This window comes from Enoplosus armatus, chromosome 11 (assembly GCF_043641665.1).
Source record: "Enoplosus armatus isolate fEnoArm2 chromosome 11, fEnoArm2.hap1, whole genome shotgun sequence".
Taxonomy (NCBI): Eukaryota; Metazoa; Chordata; class Actinopteri; order Centrarchiformes; family Enoplosidae; genus Enoplosus; species Enoplosus armatus.
In genome coordinates, this window is record NC_092190.1 from 10,621,518 (window position 1) to 10,645,753 (window position 24,236).

At 42.4% G+C, this 24,236-nt stretch overlaps 1 protein-coding gene across 4 annotated transcripts in view; it reads right to left on the reverse strand.

The window, feature by feature from the left end:
* Positions 1 to 3,318: 3,318 nt before the first annotated feature.
* gsk3ba (glycogen synthase kinase 3 beta, genome duplicate a) overlaps positions 3,319 to 24,236 on the reverse strand; it is a 28,896-nt gene continuing 7,978 nt past the window's right edge. Inside the window, exons 2-11 of one of the 4 annotated variants that reach the window (XM_070914150.1) lie at positions 23,370 to 23,563; positions 16,324 to 16,407; positions 8,980 to 9,090; positions 7,667 to 7,797; positions 6,868 to 6,974; positions 6,573 to 6,670; positions 6,336 to 6,431; positions 4,986 to 5,172; positions 4,172 to 4,270; positions 3,319 to 3,696 (exon numbers count right to left, since the gene is read on the reverse strand). In XM_070914150.1, the coding sequence (XP_070770251.1) occupies positions 3,626 to 3,696; positions 4,172 to 4,270; positions 4,986 to 5,172; positions 6,336 to 6,431; positions 6,573 to 6,670; positions 6,868 to 6,974; positions 7,667 to 7,797; positions 8,980 to 9,090; positions 16,324 to 16,407; positions 23,370 to 23,563 (1,178 nt within the window). In that variant the 3' untranslated portion in view covers positions 3,319 to 3,625. Of the gene's footprint in view, positions 3,697 to 4,171; positions 4,271 to 4,985; positions 5,173 to 6,290; positions 6,432 to 6,572; positions 6,671 to 6,867; positions 6,975 to 7,666; positions 7,798 to 8,979; positions 9,091 to 16,323; positions 16,408 to 23,369; positions 23,564 to 24,236 lie in introns of all 4 variants that reach the window. The other 3 variants (XM_070914149.1, XM_070914147.1, XM_070914151.1) reach the window with 3 other exon arrangements.

Sequence of the window (24,236 nt, forward strand, 5' to 3'; positions counted from 1 at the left end):
AACAAAGTTACAAAGTGCATTACAATAGAAACAAATAATAAAAGTAAATAAAATCCAAAACACAAGATATAAAACAAAATAAAATAATTTAAATAAGTACAACAAATAAAATCAGTTGAGAAAAAGCCAGTTTTAAGTTTTAAGAAGAGATTTAAAAGAAAATACTGAGTTTGCCTGACAGAGATCCCCAGGCAAATACATTTTAATGTAATTTTAACATTTGGAGGAATCACACTCATGCTGTAGACATCATCTCATGAACTTTTTCATGTTGTATAAGTACTGAGAGTATTTCCTAAATATGCTAAGTGTGTAGCGGCAGCCTCTGCATTTGGCAGCTGAGACCAAGTCTTAACACTCATTTATGCATCACATTCCTTTATGCACATATCCCTGAAATTACATTATTCTTAAATTATTGATGTATTTAAGACCAAAACTCGGAGCAGCTTCATACATATTGGCTCTCACATCCATTTTGCTTTCCAAAGTTAAAAAAGTTTCCCAAAAGTTTTTGGCTATGTGAAGAGACAACAGCACACTTACTAAAAGAAGACGGAACAGACAAAGAGCTTGATCATTTCCAGGCTATCCTACTCTTTATTTAATGCAAATTACAGTACCAGGGAACTATTCCTCAGAGCACGCAGAGGGAATATTTACAGAGGTGCACATTTAGCATACCTTCACAGAACAAAAGAAAACCAACAAACAAAAACAAACAAACAAATGAAATAAAAATTTCAGTCACAAACAGAGGCATTCAAGTAGTAGTACTGTTATACAGGATGTTTTTGTAGTATTTTCTATGATTTTTCTTTTCTTTAACCCCAGTTAGCATAGTAAGCTAGGATATATACTAGTATAATATATCATACTAGCATATATACTTGCTACTCTTCTTTTTTGGTAACCTTTGTGGTGCTTTTATTGAACTGGAGTTAGGGGTAGGGTGAGGTGGTTAAACTTTCTGGTGGTAGCAACACGTTCATGAATGCAAAATTACAGCAAGCAGAAGACAGGAGAGAGGCTACATGACTCGACCCCTTAGGTGCTACTGAATCCCCCCCCCCCGAATATGCAGACAGAGAGAGGAGAACGAGCAAGAGGACAGAGGAACAACAAAATATCCAGAGAGAGAAGAAGAGAGACAGAATACATGACTGCCTCTGAGGATGGCTCATCACAACTACATCTTAGTTTGGCTTTGGTAACAGAACCAACACTGAGTAATACAGACACTGTACTGTATATATACAGTATACGAGGGCTTTTTGAACCCCTGCTGCCATCCACAACCCCCCCCCCCCCCCCGCACCCACTTCATGCACCGGAGTCCGTGCCAGGACTGTGGTTTGTGCGTGCATGTGTGTCCAAGATAAAACATCTATTAAAATAAACACTTGCCTACTGTATCTTCAGTTAAGGAAAATATCCTTACAATTAACCATGTCTGTATATTACAGTAAGTGTGCAATGAAAAAGGGAAAGAGGTGCGAGTGGAGGGGACTGAAAATCAGGTGGAAGAGTGTGAATGTGTGTGTGTGTGTGCATGTGTTGCAGGATAGCAGGACATTCAACAGCACCAAAGGGAGAGTCACAATATCAGGGGGGAAAGGGGTGATGGCAGGGGGGCTGGGTGAGGGGGGGGCAAGGCGAAGGTGTATGAAAGCAAAGGCACTCCAAACTATAGTTACACTATACATGACTAGTTCTTGTTACAATAATACAGCTGTCATCTACTGTACTGTACAGGTAAGATTGAACATATGGCTGGATAAAGCTGATCATCATCTACAATATCCATAAACAACATCAGTTTTGCCCTGATTCTGTTTTTTATTTATTTTTTATCTTTTTAATTTCTTCCCTACCCTTCGTCATCTTTGTTTTTGCTCATAAACAGTACATGGGTCTGCATATATACATACCTTGAACACAACATGGGAAAAAAAAAACCAACATAACATAAAAAACAACATACAAGTCATACAAGTCAGAATTTTGGTGAGGAGCATTTATACTGTATATACAAATTCTGCTTTTTTCTTTTCTTTCTTTTTGTTTTTATTTTTTTTAAATGTAGTGAGTATTCTCTGTAAATAAGACGCTTTCGACAGACTGTACCGAGTGGCTCTATGTGCGGCAGGTGGAGGAGAGAGAGAACCCTAGGCTAACACTTCAGTCAGTGGTCACAACACAGGAGACAAGTCGGCGGTGAGCCAGAGAGAGACCACCGCAGAGGCTTCTCGAGGAGTTGAGGAAAGAAAAGTGTTAAGAAACATCTTGAATTCTTCACGGAGACGGAGAGAAAGAGGAAGAGCTAGACAGGGGACGATGTTTGTCTAGACACTGCACTGTCACAGAAACACTGTTACAGACAGAGTCGGTACAAAGACAGGGAATAGAGCAATGCCCTAAATCCACCTACAGCCTTAATACAGACAATACAGGAGAACAGGGAAGTGACTGCTGGAATCTAACCACACTCCAGCAAAAGAAACAAAACACCACCTTATCTAAATCTATTGTCTTTAGGCAGCAGCAAATATTGCCGCTGCTCTGCCAGATATGAGCTCACCATAAATGATTTCTGAACCATTGTAGTTAATATACATATATCTATATATACTTTTTATACATAAGGAAAAGTAATATATAAACTGTGTATGTATGCATGTTTGTTTTGTATTTGTATGTATATATTTTACAAGCACACAGGACCAGATACATGTCACATCCATCGCACATGGCAATCCAAAAACATCTGCCCAGGAGTACGAAACAAAAATTAAAAACAAGGTCGAGTAAAACAGCTTGCTAACCATTTAAAAACAACCCCAGGCAAAGAAACAAAAACAACCTGTCCAAACGTTACGCCCGCAAGTGGACTGCTTCTTTCCACATACATCAGGATCATCATGCATCCATGTGTGTGCGTGAGGATGTGGGTGTGTGTTTATGAGTGTGTATGTGTGTATACCCGTGCGCGAGCCTCATGCCTTGTCTGCGGAAGTGGAGGTGAGAAGTGAGCGGGCGGGGTGACCCCACAGGTGATCCTAACCATACTCAGGCCATGCACTACAGGAGGAACCAAAGGGGGGGAGGAAGTGGGCCAGGGGACACAGGGGTCAGAGGTCAAAGGAGGAGGATGCAGAAAAACGGAACGATGTGGTGGAGGACAGAGTGGGAGAGGGCCGAGGGGAACAGCTTAGGACTTTTTCTACAGATTGTCCTCTTACAAACATTAGCAGGCTAGCATTGTGTATACATGTACAGTGTACTTTTATCAATAGTACAGTCGACAACACCTCTGGCCCTGCGCTTTGCTTCCCCGTTGAAAGGGAACGGAGAGATTTCTTTGACGGAGGATGGAGTAGAGTTCAAACAGCTGACTGAGGGGCCAAGTCAGGGATAAAAGAGGCAGATTAGGGATGCTTGGTTTGTGGTTGTGGCACGGGGCTGTGGGCTAGCTGTTGAATCCGGACTGCGTCAGCATCGCTCTGCTGTTGTCAAGGAGGAGAGCAGAGCAGAGCTGAGCTGAGCGGAGCTCACCCCCTGGCCGGGGCAATGGAGAGGCCGTGGGCTGGGGTTGAGACCGGGGCAGGGCGGGTGGTCTGTGGGCTCAGGAGGTGGAGTTGGAGGCCGAGGCAGAGGCGGTGGTGGTGCTGGGACCTCGCTCTGTGCTGCTGCCATCTTTGGACAGGAAGGAGAGATGATCATTTACAGTCCATGAATTTATGTACAAGTATAAAGTTATATAAAGTTTGTTAGGAGATTGGCAGAGAAAGAGTGACAGAGACAGTAATGGTAAATCCCCCCTCCTCAGCTACTGCTATGAGTCCAAGAAAAACCCAACTCGACCAACTGGAGCAGCTCAGTGACCAACAGTTACAGGTTGTACTGGGAAGCTCCCGGGTGTGAAACTGAGCCAGTATGTTGCAATATTGTGGAAAAGGTACAAGTGCTCACAGTGCTTTTCAGTGCGAGGTTTAATATATATTTAATAATATCAACCTTTAATATTAACTTAGTTCAAATCTACAGAACTTATTTACCATCAGAGCTAAACACTGTTTTGAAAGTTAGCAGCAACAGAAGTCACAACCAGTTTAATTTAACAGATAACATACATAAAAGAAGCGCCTGTTGAAGGAGGCGTGGCTCTAACCTGTGGTGGCAGAGGCGTTGGTTGGGGTAGAGGCGGCGGCCTGGCTCCGGGCGTGGGCAGGGATGAGTATGGAGGCCAAAGAGGGATTACTGGATAACTCTGAAAGAGAAAGAACAAGTTACCAGGTCATGTTTTTACAAAGTTGTTCTGCAACTCCTGGATGGATAGCAGACATGTCAGCCACCAATGGAAACTTCCCAGAGGTGATATGTACTAATGAGAGACGAAGAGGTGAGATGAAGAGGTAAATGGAGGCAAGAACATTTTTAAATACTTATGTGTAAATACAACAAGTAGGATATTAAATACTTTGTGCTTAAATCATATATAAGCTACCTATTCATAGAAAAAGGCTGAAGAAACAGCAGAAGTTTTGGTTCTAAGTGTGAACAGTTGCTGGTTTACTTAATCTTCTATAATTAACATAATATCTTTGAGTTTTGAGCTTTTTCCACTATTTTCAGACAGTCACCTGTTAAACACAAGACTTAAATGTACAGACATTAGAATCTATTTAACCTAAGGGCTTCCCATATACAACCAATCCATAGTTGACAAATGATTTGAGCTAGCTGTAGTCAGGGAGGGGGTGAGAGGCATCTACATGAGGTAGATGATGTGACAAGTTGATGTGTTTTTCATTAAAGGCCAGCAAATATATATTGGACGCTGCATACCTCAAAACCTGCACAATCCCCAATTTGTTATTTTAAGAACTGTTATTCAATTATATTTGCAACTCAAACAGGACATGCTATCGCCTCTGAGCATGTGTTAATGGTTTCTCTTTTGAGCAACACTTGTGTGTGCATACCCTGGGTGGTGAAATTGAAGAGGGAGGGCTTCTCTCTCCCGTTGGGCAGTTTGACGTTGGGGTCACGCAGCTCGTCAAAGAAGGAGTGTGCACAGGCCTCTAGAGGGGTGAGGCGGGCCGTGGGCGTGTACTCCAGCAGGCGAGAACACAGGGCGATGGCCTCCGGAGGTGTACGCGGCCGGAACACCTGACACAAAGGAAGACGTCAACGGTGATAACATGAAGCATAGTTAAACAAAACAAGACATTCCAATGTTTTTTTACACACACACACACACACACACACACACACACACACACACACACACACACACACACACACACACACACACACACACACACACACACACACACACACACACACACACTGAACTTGTGTCCTCCAAATGAGCTTCAGTGTATGTTATGAAACCTGCTGTACACAGTCAAAAGCAACAGTTTGTATGTAGGGGTATGAATCAATGAATGAATGTCTTTGACTGCTGCAGGAGTGAACAGTAGTACTGACTGAGTTGCAGAGAGCGACCACAGCAGGGCGCCTGAGAGGCCACTAAAAGGACCTGCTGCTGCTGCTGCTGCTGCCTGCTGATTGGATCACCCTGTTATGCAAGAGCTGCGAGTGGGACTGCTGAGGGGAAGTCAGGAAGAGAGAATGTCCCTTTACCGTTTCCCACCTGTTTTATTTTCACTATGACGTAAAACATGCACCAAGATGAGAGCACAAAGTGGAGAACTAATGTGACAGTTTATTAGACAGGTTGACCCGTCAATATCAGGCTGACTGATACAACAGAGCAGAGACGCTGTGCTGTAACTGAGATGACACAGGTTCAACATACTCAACCAACCCGCAAAACATGTTGAACAACCAGTCAAAAGCATCTGCCAAATAAATGTAAAGTTATGTAATGTATTTGCCCCTAGCTGCGTTTAAACTCACTCTGAAATGTAAGACAAAAATTCCTATAGAATGCTACTGTTGAGGGGTGCCACAAATTGTAAAGAACTAAGGTAAAGTTGCTACCTTTGCATTCTCAGAGCTATTGCAAAAACTACAATGGAGCCATATTTCATGGGTAAACACTCCTCAGATTATTTTACAGCAAGTTTAGAATAATTCACATGCAACAGCAAAAAACTACTAAAGATATGAGTTTTATGACAACTGTGGAAGGTTGAGCCTTTGTAGGGTCTAAAAAGCTCAGAGCAGGTGTGGGGCTATTACGGCCCCACGCAGCTCTGTTGGGTGGATGTGATGAGGTCGGATGGCTGTGGAGCGGCATGTTGGCAACACAAGCATGAGACAAAAGATGTGAAGTAGTAAAAGGGCTCCTGTACCTGTTGACTCACCTTAGTCCATGGATGTGCCTTGATCTGGGGGAATTTGAACTCAGTGTAGTTGGGGTTCATCTCACGGATCTGCTCTCGGGTCGGGGTGCCGAGAACCTGGAGAGAACAGGACAGATGGGAAGCAACATTACGATTTTAACTTCATCTTATTATTATTCACTTGTGAAAAAGAAACAGACCCCTCAGTATCGTAGACTTTGAAGACTTTTACACCCTGTGGGTCACCCCGGTCGTTACCTTGATAATTTCAACCAACTGATCCACTCCACTGTCACCGGGGAAGATTGGTTGTCCTAGCAACAGCTCTGCCAGCACGCAGCCGGCTGACCACACATCTAAAGGAAAAGGAAGGTCACCAAAGGGAAAAAGAAGTCAGACACAAGCAAAAGGGGCAGAGATGACTATGATCCACTGGTCTAATGCTACAAATGCACAGTCTGGAGGAGCAGCAAATAATACACATCTGATAATATTCTCTTTGTCGATATGTGTTTATCTTTCACAATCAAATGAATCATGAGGAGACCTCTACCTATGCTGGAAGTGTAGTCAGTGGCACCAAAGATGAGCTCCGGGGCTCGATAGTAGCGAGAGCAGATGTAGGACACATTAGGCTCTCCGCGGACCAGCTGCTTAGCACTACGCACAAAATCAAAGCACATAATTATTATCACCACCATACTCGGCTCCAAAAGGAGGAAAATATGAACCTAAAGAAAGGCCTTGTGATTAGGATTCAACACTAGGATGAACACTTTATAGGGTCCATATGTCTCAAACTCTTTAAAGTTCGACATTTTGGGAAAGACGCTTTTTCGCTTTCTTGCTGAGGGTCATGTCTGTACGCTAAACATGAAGCTACAAAAAAGATTATTAGCATAGCTTAGCATAAAGACTGGAAACAGAGGGAAAAAGCTAGCCTGGCTCTGTCCAAAGGTAAAGAAATTCACCTACCAGCACCTCTAAAGTGCACTAATTCCACATTTAATCCGTAAAAAGACATGTGGCCAGTACCAGTTTTATCGTCATCTCGAGGTTGCCAGGCAACCAGCGAAGACTCCAGGAAGAAACCAGATTCCTGGATAATGTGTTGAGAGGAGCTGGTAGGCAGATTGTTACCTTCAGACAGAGCTAGGTTAGCTTTCTCACTTGTTTCCAGTCTTTATGCTATGCTAAGCTAAGCTAACCAGCTGCTTACTGTAGCTTCATATTCTCAACGAGAAAGCACAATAAGCAAATAAATAAGCACATTCAACAAAAATTAAATTCACTATTCCTTTAAATGGCCACTGCAATCAAAACTTGGATAAAACACGGTTCCTGTGTCTCACCTGCCAAAGTCACAGAGCTTGAGCACGGCGGTCTCTGGATCCAGCAGCAGATTCTGGGGCTTGATGTCCCGATGACAGATCCCAAACGAATGGATGTAGGCCAGGCTCCTGAACAGCTGGTACATGTACAACTACACAAAGAAACACACGCACAGGTTACGACTACACAAATAGCGAGCTCAGTTTTCATTAAAGGGTTTAAGTCTGGAAACAACCACTCAAGAATCTACTTCAGACCCGTCAAGTATACATCTCATCAGTAAATGTTTAGACTACAGCGTCTCACATTGCCTCTTCAACCTCCTCAACCTTGTTAACAACAGGCCTCGTAAAGATAAAATGAAACATGTTTCTCCAACAGCAAGGCCTGTGCCGCCCCTCAGATTCAATCAGAAACTGGTGATTTTGGTGGATGATGCATGGAGATGTATCTATACAAAAACGTATTATTATTATGTTCTTTGTGCAACAAATGTTTAGCCATCATTTACCTATTGTATACCAGCACATCATTTCCTGTACTAATGAAAGAATATTTATATTGGTGCGAGTTAAAAAGGTAATTGAGTGCTTCTTCTGCTCAGTGGGAAGTGGGACTCATTAACTGTAGGTGTTTTTTTCAGTTATTTCACTGAGAGAGGAAAATCATTTAGACTGGTGATGCAATGCGGGGTTTTTTGCCTTCGCAAATTATTCTCACATTTGTTGCACGTGTCTGTCACAGCCAGAGAAATACTTGAAAAGTAACAACTGATCTGAGCGCACGGCATGCAACAAAAACGGACCAGTTTTACAGTGTGGAACAGAGAAGTCATATTAGAGGCCGAGATGGGTTATATACAGTGCTGTGTAAAGGTCTGGTCACCCCTTTACTTATTTGCACTTTGCATATTTTGTTGTGCAGATGTCAGATAAAAAAGTTACAATATCATCATTTGTACAATATTTTCTTTTACATGAAGCACAAATGACACACTTCTGTTTAGTATATACTTAGTATGTAACATTTTAACATACTTTTATTTTTTAATTTTATTAAGTTTATAACTATTTACAGAATGATCTTCTTACTTTAGTGTAAATAACTCATTAGAAAAATCTCAGACAGAAAACAGTTTGTTGGACCAAAACTTGAGGGGTGTCCAGACATTTTCATGGCACTCTACTGAGAGATAGTGTTGATGCTATAAAAAGATACTGAATACATTGTGTGGGAGTTTGATTAAATATCGTCTTTCCCCGGTCTTCTTAATAAAGTGGAGCGCACCGCCTTGACATGGTGATTAGGGACACAAACACACACACTTATATACCTTGACATAAACCATGGGCAGCGTCTGTTTGGCTCGGCTGTAGTGTCTGGCCACTCTGTAGACCGTCTCAGGAACATAATCCAGAACCAAATTCAGATACACTTCATCTTTCTGTTAGAGAGAAGCAAAGACAAGAATATAGAGGTCACACAAGCACACACACAGGAGAATAGTATAACAAAAAATGTCAAACAAAACAGTTACCCTTACAAGACGTGGAGTATGACTAGAAAATTCCTGCAATTCCCAACAATAAAATTAAGTATCACATATAAATACACATTCATGCACATGCCAGATGCCAGATGCCTGATATGTCAATTTATTTTGGAGAATGTTTTCTTCTTTCGTCTCTGCCTGCATTTTCTCTCGTTAGCTGAAAGAAGCTATTTGTGAGCTGATGTAACTGATGTTTTTTTTCGCAGTCTAACTGGGGATCCATTGTATAGGACTCTTCCTCTCGAGGGCAGGAAACACACAACCATGTGTCATAATAGCCTGTACTCCAACAGTGGCCGCAGACAATGACATCATTTCCTCATTTCCTGGTTGGACTAGGCCCGCGTTGGAGGGTGGGGTTGTGCACGTTCAGCTCTGGAGCACTCCGACCCTGAAAAGGATGCTGTATCTGAGGCTTCTCCACCCAATTATTCTGGGACTTCCTTTTTCCTTTGATTCTGACCAGAGTTAGCAAGCACTGAGTCATCGGGTGTTTCCCGTGAATCTATTGTTTGAGACCTACAAGTCATGACTGCAAATCACACTCATAGCTCGTACTGAAAGGAAATAGTTCTAGATACAAAGCACCTTATAGATTCACAAATGAACTTACGTACTCATTCATGCATTCACAGCTAGCCTGTCTGTCCCTGATGGTTTGTAAGGAGGAACAGCCGGGCCTTCAGATGACACAATTTGACCTGTTTAAAGGTTGGGTGATGGGACAGCAACATGCTGAATCTATGGACAGTAGTAGTAGTAGTAGTAGTAGTAGTAGTAGTAGAGTTCTTTGGGCTGATTTGATCACCAGAATAGGTCCCTCTATATATTTCCCTCATCAGCATTCAAAGGATAAGTCTGGGATTATTATAGATTTGACCTCCCTACTCTGACACTCTTCAAGCCCGTTGGTTCCACCTGAGGACAACATTTTGTATTTAAAGTGCAGTCATTTCCTAAAACTGGGCACTGCACTGTAGTGTTTACTTTAATAGTAGTAAACACTGCATTGTCGGGGACTATTTTCAGCTGTGGATGAATACACAGCTCGTGATTATTTACAGCAGCAGGACACTGTATGTGGAATTGACTCAAAATAAACTGCAGTGCCCACGTTCATGGTAATGAAGGAACATGTCACCCAGTGATGTGGCTCATTGATTAGAAGAGGTAAAACACTGCCAGCTTTAAGGCTTCAAACGTTCAATCTGCTCAAATGTCCAAAAGCAGCTCACCTGCAGTGCTTTATGCTGGCTTTTTACTGGTGGGTATTTGCTCTATTTAAGTGATTTTTAATCCAGTCTTAAACTGTACTTTTGTAACACCAGAGTGTTAACTGGCTTCGAGTCATACTGGCACATAGATCTGTAACATAATGTGTTTTGTGGTCACTAAATGTTTGAGAGGATATCACTAGAGAGCTGAACATCACCAGTGGGGAAGTGAACACCTAGTGCCTCATGTAATAGTGTCATTGACCAGTTGGCCAGAGACAAAACATTAAACACACACCTGTGAGACATACAGGGCAAGGCTTCTAACTTAAATTAAATGATTCTCCATATCCTTTTGCCTCTTTCCCTCCTAACATGCAGCTTAGGTGGCGGACAGCTCCCTCCCTGCGGCTCTGCAATGCACAACGAGTGAGCTAGGCCCGTGATGAGCTTCCAGACAGACTGCGTGGTACACTTCTGTCAGCTCAATGCCGTGCTTTGTACCGACTGCTCTCTCCCGCTCACGCTGAGACGATTAGACACACATACGGTGACTGAGTGAAACACAGGGCCGGGGAGGACTGGGAGACAGGCCAACACAAACGGGTGCAGATAACAGTGACGATGAGCAGCATTTCCTAAACAGCTCTCAGACATAGGTAGTTTCGTTTACACACTCGTCTGTCACTGGCATCACCCTCCCTGCTAACACTCTTCCTTTGTGTGCCTCTCTCCTCTAACCATGTGTGTATGTGTGCGCCCATTTTTTCTCCACTAGCAAAACTCCCATTGATAACATTTGTGACGACTAGAGGGCCCACTCCGCCTCCTACTAGCACCACCAAAGCTATATTTAGCCTAGCAACAGGGATGACTCACTTCCTGCCTCACTACAAAGTCACTTCCTTGGCTTGTTCCCAGATGGTTAGCCATGCGGCGATCTGATTTGCCCCTTGCTCACTCCCGGCTAAATAATTCAGCCTCTAATTTGCTGAGAAAAACGCTTGCACCTGAACAACTGGCTCGGCTATCTATCAACAACAATCACCACGAATGGGATTGATGGAATCTGTGCAGTATGTAATATAAATTATGCATGTCAGTTTCCACAAGTGTAGCATATATTAGCATGTGGGTTTGTGCTTCCTGGTCATTTGCCACTTCTCGAGTATAGCAATCTCTCGACACATAAGTCAGCGCTTGACATAATGCATGTGTAAATCCATATGATAAGAGAAAGCTACACAACAGTCAGTGTTAATGAACTTGTGAAATCAAGGAACACAGGCACAGAAAGCGGTAGAGGGACATACGGTGAGTGAATTGGCCTTATTTTGACACACACTAATGAAGACAGTTGCAACCTGGCAGTACAGATCTAAGAATAAGTCTAGAAATATGTGCAGGGGCCACAGCCAGATATATGTCAGGCATTAGCATTACCATCAACTCCTGTGGCTCTACCGACTACACACCAGACCTGGCTCATTACTCAGAAGCAGTGCTGTTCAACCACAGTCTGTCTATCAACAGCGGTATATGTATGTGTGTGTGTGTGTGTGTGTTGGAGTAGTGGCCACTAGAGAGCTACATTGGGATGGTGAGGGGCAGATTAACAAGCTAGGGGGGCCTGGGGCAAAAATAAACTGTTGGCCCACCCAACCACTTTTGCCCCTACTCTCTGTGCATGTGTATGTACCCTGTCATCTTCAAGTGACCGCCATGTAAAATGCAACAAGCAGACTAAACATGGAAGCTTAAGTATCTTTGCTGAGAGCCCCAGAAATTAACCAGTACAGCTAGTCTGCAATACAATTCTGCCCCAGGCAAAATGAAGTGTGAGGTACTTTGAGTAAACCTATATTTATTTATGCACCATGTAAATACAACGGAAATGATTTGAGATTATATTTTATTAGGGCATTAGAGCCCTTATAATTTCATTTTATATTCTGCTTTAGCAATCAACCAATCAAATTACAACAAAGTAATCGCTACCCTGTGAACCTGGTGGCAGTGAACCCTGAAGGTTTGGGGCTCTGGGGCAGTTGTCCACTTTGCCTGGTTGGTTTTCCAGCCTAAACATGAGAGCTCAGTGGATCAAACATAAAAAAATATGTCAGTTGATGTGTCAGTTCTGCTCAAAGGCTGACAAAACGTTGTCAGCACAGAAAAGCAGCTCAGGCAGTTTCTCCCTCCACTGAAGGTTTGATTACCGTACCTATAAGGGCCCCAAAAGCCCCAAGTTGCACATACTGTAATTTGATTAATTGCAGATGTTTAAAGAAAACAGTAAGGTGAAATACCAGCATTAGTGGGTTTGGTATTATTACATAATCTTGTGTGTCAACAAGTAGACTTAAGAGCTTTTGTTTTATATTGCGATTTATATTGTTGCATATTCCTAAATAAAAGGTGTATTTAATACAAATTACAACGCAAGGCAGCATTATTTCAGCGTAGGAGGACTGGTTGGTTTCTGGGTCTCTAAGCAAATAATTAAGCTTCAAATAGTAGTAGTTATAGGGAACCTGACGACAGGTAGGGGTCAACAATTTTTTTCCCCCACAAGGTCCCCTCGTAGGTCAGTCCTGCCATGCCTCCAATGGTTTATGAATTTTGTAATTCATATTGGTAATTTATGTCAATTAACTGATTTTTTGTTTTTTTATATTGTTACAACTGGAAAAAAAAGCCTGTAACTTCATACCATGCTGGCAAGAATGTTGATGTTATGTATGTTGTAGAATAAAGTGAAAGCACTTGTGTGTGTACACAGATGTGATTTTAAGAAGCAACCCCAGCGGAGGGCAACTCTTTGTCAGCTGAACATCTTACATGAAATATCTTTGCGACTACGTATTTTTAAGAGGAAAGAGTCAAACCACTATTTGCCTCCCTGCCTACGCTGTTTGGACCTGTGGCCTTCTGTTTGAACAGTATTATACAAGTGGTTAAAGGGTAAAAGCACACTGTGTGTGTCAAGCACACCACATGCCAGCAGTTACATAAGGCTACCTGTGCACATGCTGACAGCTACAGTAGTGGTAGTCCTAGCCTGGCTCACAGCTGCACTCAGCATGACCCCTCCCATCAGGACACCAATAGCTCCTACCCACACCTGACCTCATATTATCTCTGTCTGACCCTCTGCTTTTATACACATCTGTCATCTATCCATCAACTTGTCTGCAACTCTCACTCCATCCATCCACTAACCTCCCTTGACATTACCTTTTGACTACTTCACTAGCCCACTCCCCCCTCTCTTTTCTCCCTCTGGGCTCTATGGGTGGTAAATCCCCACACCAACAACATGGTGCCAGTCTCCACAATTAGCCTAGAGTAATACAGTGAATGGGGGGGGGGGGGGGGGGTGGATACACAGGAGATGGGGGGGGGGTTTAAAAGGTATAAAGGTGAAAAGCAATAAAAGATAAAAATAACAGTTGAGGATGATCAAAATAACAAAATCCTGTGATTGAGAAAGTCAAGGTGGGAAGGTGACAAGTCACTGCTGTCAGTGTGTCAGTATACCAAGAATTAGCAGTGGTTCCCAGAGTTCAGTGAGCACATGGCATGAGACAAGGGGTGGGAATATGGGTGGAGCTTACAACACGGAGGGGAGGGCTCAGCTGAGTCTATAATTAACAGATACCCTCTGGTATGGCAAATAAATGCCCCCTATCCATCTCTCAGTTGTCTCTCCTCCCACCCACCCTCACCATCACCACCTCATCCCTATAATCCCCCACAGCTTTCCTTGGCCTCAATAGGTGTGCAACATGGAAGCATTCCTAACTGCAGTGTCATGGGTATAGTCCCGACAGCGAGTTTGCAAAGTTCACGTGTGTCTATATTTGACACATGGGCCTCTGCCTGCTTGTCAGCCAGCTGAATGACATAGCCCAGCCTTGTAGTCTCCAGGGGATGTCCAATGGTCGCCACAGACAGACAGCAGGGCCGGGCCACATTCAGAGAGAGGGACTTCCCTGTCACAATGTACTGTATGTAATAATGAATTTATTGAGGCCAAACAGGCCAGGAGTGAGACATATGACAGGAGATGGTACAGCTGACTGGCAGAGAGTTCAAAAGGCAACAAAGGCAGCATTAAAAACTAAAAGGGGCAGAAAAGGCGCAGGAAAAACGAAAGAACACAATTATTTTACTACTCTAATTGAGCCAAGTGCTCAATCATTTAAACACACTGTAAGCCCCGGGAACCTTCAGGTGCTCTTGAAGATGAAAAAAGCGAGTACTAAAAGGAAATATTCTTTAAGCACCCTTAGGCAGACTAAGGACAGGTATTCCTTTCCTGCCTCTTCTCAGGAAATCAGTAAGAGTTTCGTGAGTTTCACAGCTATTTAAACAGTAGAAACTGTAATGTGCAAAAAGAGTGGATTAATTGTTTAGATTTGACAATATATACAGAGGAGAGGAAAACGATCTCCACCCCACTTTTTATTGTGAGCCTACTAAATGCAACCATTTGATTTGGTTTGATATGATTAATATCACCCTTTTTATAGTTTGATAACAATTGTGGAGCGGGTCGTTCACTCATCACAGGGTTGTCAACACATACAAGTGTCCTTGAGCAAGACACTGAACCCCAAATTGCTCAAGACGGTCAGGTCAGCACTTTGCATGGTAGCTCACTGCCATCGGTGTGTGTTTGTTTGAGTGTGTGTGTGAGTGAATGGGTGAATCGGGCAAATTGTAACAGACTGGGTGACATGTTAGCATTATGTCATGAGTGTCACGGTGTTCAGAGATAGGAGTTCAGCCAAGTTATAAAAAAGGACTGTTTACTGCAGTTAATGAGATTTCCAGGGTGTCAGTGAACATGTTATAAGCTCAGAAGCTGTGGCGCCTGTCAGTTATTTCAGCGGCCTATGACAGTGATTGTTGTGAGATAGCGTACCTGTGATTGGCAGAGAGTTAGAGGGGATATTTGTTGTTCTTCCTCTTAGTGTGGGGTTGAGAGTCAGTCTATGAGCGATAGTCGCAGTGAGATGCTAGTTCCGAGACCACAAAGTAAAGATGACTGTTCTGTTGTTTTGGTGTTGGCTACAGCCCTCTGTAGCCTGTGCACTGTTTGCTAACAAATTGCTAGCAGAGCCACCTAACATCTCGTAGCCTTCTTACAGAGGGACGCTACAATATTTCTAAATTTCTAGATCAACAAATTAATAACATCAATCCAACTGGTATATTCTCAGAAGGGACCACATGCTTAGGACAGTTTTTTTTCTGAACCTCCCATAATGTCTTCCCACAGTTACCTTCCACCTAAAAGATAAAACAAATGCTTGAAAGACCAATAGACACCTATGAGTGAGGAATCCAGCCCTATTATATTACCAAAGATTTATGCCTCTTTTCTTCTGTTCTTGAATATGTTTACTGAGCGACATGAAATTACAGTCTTTCGAGGGTGGAAGGAATAGAATATGTTGAACAGCCAAATTAGAGGAGATGACCATTTGAAAAAACTGTTGAAGAGGGAACAGGATTTAAAAAAATAAAAGTCTTCTTTGGATCTGTGGCCATTACTGTACATGATGAAATAATGTTTACTTCCAGTAATGTCTGCACTAGGTGTAATACATCTGTTTATCACTGCCCTGATGAAGACCCAGTGAAGTTAAACATGTCTGTGCTTTAAACTATTTCTGTGCACATTTCAAGACTTTTAACGTACACTTTTCCATGTTCTGCTTTAGAGTGCCTGAAGAACGTTTCATTTTGGTGCAGTCAAATTCTACAAGGAAATGCCCCAAACTCTCCACTAACATCCTACTTGTTGAAACTAAAATTGCAGCGCGACATTAAGCACAATTAGTCATGCAGACAAACTTCAGACAAGCAGAGGAAGAATAAGAAGAAGCTCACTCAGCCTACTGACCTTGTCTCCACTGGAGTAGAAGAAGTAGCGCAGGCGGACTATGTTGCAGTGGTCCAACTTCCTCATGATCTGCAGCTCGCGGTTCTGAACAAAACAAAAACATGAATGAAACATTACATTTGAGTTTCATGCTCATGGTTAAAGACTGTGGACCTTTTGGAGACTGTGAAAGGTTGCTATTGGACTCACAGCATAGTTAGGGACAGTTTAATCAAAGTGTTATTAGCATGGTTCAACATAACATAATGGCCATAAAGAATAGTGCTTAAAAACCATAATATCGCTGTGTCTTGTGATAGGAAATGCATAGGCCACTAATCATCTTGGGAAACAATCATGTTGTTGTCAGCCACGTCACTGTCACAAGCTCAATGTGCCAGTTTTTCAGGAATTAAGATTTGAGAAAATTGGATGTGCTAGCAGCAAAAGAATGCTAATAAACAGAAAAAAAACAGACATTCACTCCTTCACTGAGGGATAAATCCCACAGGCTAAAACATGACGACACAATTATGTATTGTGTGGCATGTTTTCTGTTCCCATGCGCCAATAGTTACAGAAAAGGGCCCCTGGAAAGCAAAAAGAGATCACAAAACAGACCTCCAGCAGAAACACTAAATGTGTTAAAAACTGCCTTGGGGCCTGTAGTGTGACGATCCACAGGCTTTCACAAGGCCACTAGAACAAAATGCGAGCATTGAACCCTAGTAGAGCACTCCATCTATATTCATATACAGTGTGTCCATGCAGAAAATGGTTGTGCATATGGACTTCAAAACTCTCAAGGGTGGGCAAGAATTCAAGCATTGCATAAAGCTTTAACAGCTCCATTATGGTTCATATTTTCTCTCCAGTTTTCCTTCCCTCCCTCCTCCTCTTTATCACAGTGCTTTGTCTTGACTTGATCTAAAGTCCTTCTGTAACATTCGGAGAGTGTGGACTCCATTCTGGAGAATCCAGAAAACAAAAATAAAGCCAAATACAGGGAGAAAAGCTAAAATCAGACTGTGGCAGAGTAGTGGATTCATTACATAATAATCTTACTTTTGTTTGCTGTTGTGAGCAGCTTAAATAGTAGAATAAGGGTTTTCTACTATTTATTGTTGTACAATAACAACATAGGGCACCCATACTGACTGCAATGACATGCATACTAATATTCTGAATATGAGATGTATTACAGTGCGTCAGGTTTTAGTCAGGATGTGGGATTTACATGAAATGAACACTTGTTTTTCTTCATATTTGCATAAATGGAAATAACTATCAGCATAATATACAAGCTAACTTTTTCAATTTTTTGGGATTTGGTATTTCGGATTATCCGTTCCTGCAAACAGAAAGGTATTTACGTGTAGAAACTCAATGGAGTGCAGAATATAAATAATGAATATAAACAGAATGTAATCAGCTTACAGCCTAGAGTTCGAGATACATTTCAGCTGAATATTTCAGCTGACAGTGACTAACCAGCAGAATAGCTTGTTGACTACTTCCCTAGTTGACAGACTAAATACCAAGCTAAAATGATAACAAACAGGCAACTGTGTGATTGACTAGCTGACTAATAATCTTACTGACCAACTGTGTTGCCTCTTCTACACCAACATCTCAACCTGGGACAGCGTGTGGGCTTCTGGGTGGAAAAGAGTCGATGGGGCTCTTGCAGCATCTGACCCGCATTTTGTGTAAACTCAGGCTTCTGGTTTGGTGTAAAACAATAGCACACAGGTCAGCCCTGTACTGTTTAACATGGCTTCAACACAGGACCCTGGTGTAAAAGGAGACTAGCTCATGAGCTGCCTTGACTGACTCAAGAGAAGCCAATGACAAGCTAGCTGAATGACAAGCTAACTTTGCTTCTGACCAAATGTGCTTTTACTTTTGTGATATATTCTGCTTGTATAGTAATAAATATTTAAATGCTACACAACCCATTCAGTATCTGAACAAATAAAATAGACTGAAAGTGGAAAATACAAGTCATCGTTTGATATCAGCTATAACACAGTTTTTAGCTTTGGGTCAAAGAGTAAAACAGTTTTAGAATCAGTACTTAAGTTATATGATTAATTATGTGGTGCTGACACTCTATAGCTATGAGACTGATAGACAAGCTGCCTGGTGAGCCGGCTAGCTGGATGTCTGAATGTGGTTGACAAAATAGTGACAAACTGTGCAAGCTGACTGACTGATTGGGTGACTAATGAGATCCCCTGTTATGTGGGTCAGGATCATGCTGGCTGGCGCAGGGAGATATGCTGCTGTCCTTCCACACTTTTCTGCCACTTTATGAGGATTTAATCCCCTTTCATTCAGTTTTTTTTTACAAGAGCACAATAAGCTGTCCATTAAACAAGACCTCATCATCTCAGCAGCAGCATCTTGTAGCTCCATAGCCTGGTACAGTCTAATTCACTTACAGGCAGACACAAATGGTTCCCACAGTCCTCCCACTGCTTTTTCACCCTTTACACAACTACTACCAACACAACACACACACACACACACAATCCCCTACATCATAGCGTGCGGGTCACAGACCAGCCATCGAACCAGCGTGCACTGCAGGCAATGCCCTTGTCCTCTTGCAGTGCCTTCGTGGGAGTGTTTTAGGGTGTGTCTGTGTGCGTTATGTGTGAGAAAGATGGTACCATATGGAGGAGGAGCAGACAGGCTGTTCAGTAAAGCCCTGCCCAGCTCCAGTTATACTGCAGTCATTCCTGCTGACCTGTCATCCTCCAGTGTGTCAGCAGCCCAGCCAGCAGAGACAGAGAGAGACAGATGGAGAGAAAAGGAGAGAGAGAGAGAGAATACCTAAATTGTAGGCTGCTAGAAGTGCTACACTGTCATGGTGCTGATGTATACTATCAGACAAAACCACATCCAGCTTCCAAAAAGATTAAGAGCATAGAGCAATCACTTACCTACCTACACAAAGACACGCACACTGTTTTACTGTTCTGTTTAGGTGATAGCTTATGATGATATTGACTGTAGACAGTGGATAAAACTTTAAGAATAAGGCCAACGTAATTCTATATTTTTCTTATTGTCAATATATCACAGAAAAACACAAAACAACAATGTAGAAAGCCCTGGTCACAACAGAAATACACAAAATATGTGATTCTAGAGGCTTAGTTATGCAGTGGCTACTCACAGAGTATGGGAACCTGCTAGCACTAGACAGTCACAATGAGCTTTTTACATTTTCTCTGCACTGGCTGTTTACTCCCCTCTGGCATTTTGTTTGCATGATTGTACATTATTTAATTCAATAAAGATTTATTGAAGAGGGGGAAAAGCTCTCCTAGCTAGCTAGCTTTCTGTCACTTAGCATGTTTACTAGCTCAGTTACAGCAGCATCTCCATCGTAATGACACAACATATCACCCAGTGAAACGATGTGGCTCACTGATGCGTTTGTAATGGTTTTTGGGCAACAATACAGCGCAGAGGGATACACCTTTGATTACACAAACAATACTTGTTAGTCAGATAAATGTATTTGTGGTTTCAGTCTTTTCATTGAATTTGTCAACAATAAGAAAATCATCAGACTTACCCTTAAACAACGTTGTGTAAGCATCTCTACCACCAGACATGCCCTCACAGTGTGTGTGTGTGTGTGTGTGTGTGCGCGTGTGTGTGTGTGTGTGTGTGTGTGTGCGTGAATGAGTGTTGATTCTAAAGTGAGCATCCATTTTCCAATAGGCTGATATGTGATCCCTCTGATGGGAGTGGAGGAGGACCTATCCCATAATGCACCAGGAGCAAGTTGTAAGCCCACCAGAGATTGTCTCACACATTCATCAGCTACACCTCAACACAGAGCCAATTCACATGATTACTCTGTTTGACTCGTGTGTGTGTGTGTGTGAGATAGTGAGAGAAAATAAAGCCCTCACACATGTTGGACTCGCATGGTTCAGCTCACCCAGGCTCACTTCACAGATGAACACCAAATCAGACAGAAAAAACAGAAGTGTAGAAGAAAAAGGCTTTTGAAGAGGAGGAGAAGGAACAAGAGGAAAATAGAGCGCAGGTGTTTGGGTATGTTTGCGTGTGTGGGGGGGAGGGGGGTACACACACTTAACGGTGCGTGCTTGGCAGTCATGTGAGGAGTCTTAGCGCTCATTTGCTTAATTTTTCGTAACAAGCTGTTCACAAGGAAGAACAGGCCGGGCAAGTAGAAGCAGTGAGACAGAAAAGCAGACAGACAGAGCGAAAGAGAGGTCTGGTATAAAGAGGACACTGAACACCAGGAGAAGAAAACAGTATGTGTGATCCTCATCTGACCACTGTTTCAAAGATGCAACCTGCTGGCGAGTCATGCTAACCACAGGCTAACAGGAAGGGCGGGATATGACATCATCATGGCCAGCACGCAGAGTCACAAAGAATGTGCGTGTCCCGAACAATCATTGTGTATTTTGTGACAGATGGTCGACTCCCACACCATTAAGGGACATCATTCATCTTGTCTGGTTTTGGATACCAAAGGACTAGCACCTGCTGAAAAACTGTGCTGAACCGCCAAAAAGGTTAAACATCGGGCACTGAATTGCTGAAGTGTTTAGCTGAACCGGTTCAGCACAACAGTCCAAGGGCAAAAACGCTACAGGCACTGGCAACACATCTGACTAAACTTTGACTAAACTTTAGTGACTCTCACGATGAGACGGAGCTGGAGGTTTGCAGTCCAGGAGACAACTGGGGACACCTAGGCTTATCCTGCCATCAATCTTCTCGTCCTCTCTTGCTAACACACCCTGACTCTCCTGAGAGGAACAAAGTAGACATAAAATAATGAGCAAGAGAAAATGACTAGCCTCATAGTGGAGAGCTAGTGAATCAATTAACAAGCTCTGTCTTATGTATTAAAATCAAGAATAATCCAGTGATGGACTTAGTACACACTACATACCCAAATTACTTTATTTCTTTCTTTATTTAATGTTTATTCTAAGTACATAACATGTACCAATGCAACATATCACAGCATTTACAGCCTAAGCTAGTTTACAATGACTGAGAAGATTGATACCACTCTTGTGTCTATTCGGTAAATATTAAGCTACCACCAGCCGGTTAGCTTAGCTTAGCACAAAGACTGGAAACGTGGTGCTTTTATGGGGAGATATATCCCCCTGTAGCACCGCAACATGTATTTTTTACCCTTCAGTTTTTGTAGGGGGCAAACAAACAAGACATAACCTGTTAATTTGTGAGATTTAGAGGTGCTGGTAGGTGTATTTTGTTACAATGGGACAGAGCCAGGCTAGCCGTTTCCTCCTGTTTCCAGTCATTGTGCTAAGCGCAGCTGTTGGCTGTAGCCATATTTACTGTACAGACACGAGAGTGGTATCAATCCTCTCATCTAAGTCTCAGCAAGAAAGCGAGAAAGCCTACTTCACAAACTTCCTTTAAGGGGGCCTCTTATTAATTTCTAACCTCTTCCATTATAATCACAAGATGTTTAAATGAGCCGAAATCCTGGGTAGAACAGAGTCATGGTGTTTAAGTTTTTCAGCACACGTGGAAAACATTATAGTCACACGTTGTATTGCATCATCATAACTGTGCACTCTGGCTGTATATATATATGCTGTAAAAGCCACGGAATGCATGATATAGACACAACAAACTAAAGTGTAGCGTGTAAAAAGGTGATCAGCGTAACCCTGGGCATAACACTCACGGAAATCTTTGTTCTTGCTTTTCTTTCTACAGCAGGTGATTCCTTAAAAGCATTTTCTGAACAAAGGTTGACTGACACACTGCAAAAAATTTTTTTGTCAGTATCAAAAAAGGGGAAATCTGCTTCCTTTAATAACTAGTTTTTAGAAATACATAGAAAGTGAGATACATCAGCATTCATTAGGAATTGGCTAGTAATTGTGTTACATGTTTCACACTCAGTTGTCAGTGTATTCGGTACAGGTGTCTAAAACTAATACAGCCCAATACAAGAGTCCTGCAGTAAATCTTACCTTTATGAAAGTTATAATGTTCAGTTTTTGTTGAAACCATTAGTGAGTGGTTGATTCAACTTTATGGCCACTTTGGAGGCTGCAGTTTGTGGTGCTGTTGAATTATACTGTGTTAAACTGAGAGGTGTTAGTAATGATTCGTCCATCCCATTCAAATAGATGAAGGCTTAATACAACTTTCATTAAGGTAGGATTTGTGTATGGCTGTTGTATTCGACTGCATTAGTTTAAGCTATGTGTACCTAATAAATGTATATGTCCAAAATATCCAGCATCATTTTGACACTGTTCCCAGTTTGACAACGTGTTGAGCACTTTCCCTGTATTACCCAAGACCAATAATACGACTGTTACACTGTGTACCCTTCACCCTCAACTCCGAAGACTATAAACTTAATGAGAATCTTAACAGCTGTCCTGCAGGCTTGGCAGTCTCAGCTCTTTTATCTGCGAGTTGTGAGCTGGCAGAGACAACGTCGCCCCAGCCGAGGAACAACAAGCCATCAGTCAAATGTATTCAAAGCACAGGAGGAAGAGTCCAGCAGAGCTTTGCTTGGAAGGAAATATGACGTCTCCACGGTGACAACTGAACTAAACTCAACAGGTGACTGAGTATTAATGTGTTCCAGCTTGTTTGTGGGAGAAAAGACCTCCCCACCACTTCCACACACACACACACACACACACACACACACAAACGCACACTTCCTGCTAGAAAACACACACATTAAAGGGATGTGTCAAAAGCAAAATGCTAAGAAGTTTTGCCTTTGTTTTCTCTTTTTTCGCAGCTTCGCTGATCTCACTGTTCTTGTGAAAGATCACTCCATTCATGTCTCTTTCACAGTTACTCAGTCACATTCGCATTCATTGATGCAACAAATCTCTACTGTGGTTACAAAAAAAAGGATGACAAGGAGAAAAGAGTATGAGTTTGTGCGCATCATAATCATTTATACATTCTGCTTTTCTATGTCCTTTTAGTTTCTAGCTTTCAGTTGAGAGTGAGAGAGTTGAGACAGACGCTGTTTGTGTGTGCGTATGAGTTACCTTAAACCTCTTGTCTTGCAGGACCTTCTTGATGGCCACCAGCTCTCCGGAGTCACAGAGTTTAGCCTGGTAGACCACGCCGAACGAGCCGTTGCCGATGACCTTAGTGTCCGTGTAGCTCACCTCCTGTGGTCGGTCGGGGCCTTGGCCTGGAGTGGCCACGACTGTTGTTACCTTGCTGCCATCTTTATCCCCTTCAGAAACAGATAATAGAGAAATGCAGATGCTCAAAACAAAGTAATGATATGTTTACAGGTATGGAAGAGAGAACAAAACGACATTAGAGAGGACATGATAGATAAGGTCATGTCAAATAAAAGCCAAACAAGGCGGCAGTTTTAAATTGCTTGTAGTTACACATTTATTATTTGACATGTCAAAATGTCTTCAGTGAAAAAGGTCTATGTGTCCAAACATGCCCTAACTCATCATTTGCTCATCTCTCTTGGTAATCCCCTTGTTAGACAAGCCAATTTGTGACTGACAGGTTGCAGGTTTGAATGATGCTGCTGACAACTTTCTTGACTGAGAGAAACAGAACAATATGGCCGCCTTCTTTAGCTACAGCCAGTTTAACCCCCATTTGTTCCAGCAGTGCTTCTTACTGGTTAACAGTTGTGGCTGTACTGATCAGCTCCCAGCTGACTGAGTGTGAATGATGGCTGAGCTGAAACAGAGCGTCCAAGTTAAAAAAAACAAAAAACTGTCCATATTATTAACAAACACTGCAACTGTTTGAAAAGCCCCATGAAATATGTTTGTAGTGTTCAGGTCTGTTTTGAGTGGTAGGAAACTTAAATATCTAGAGGAAACAATCACATTCTTGCGACTATTATTCTATAGACAGAAGGACACTCTGCATTGTCA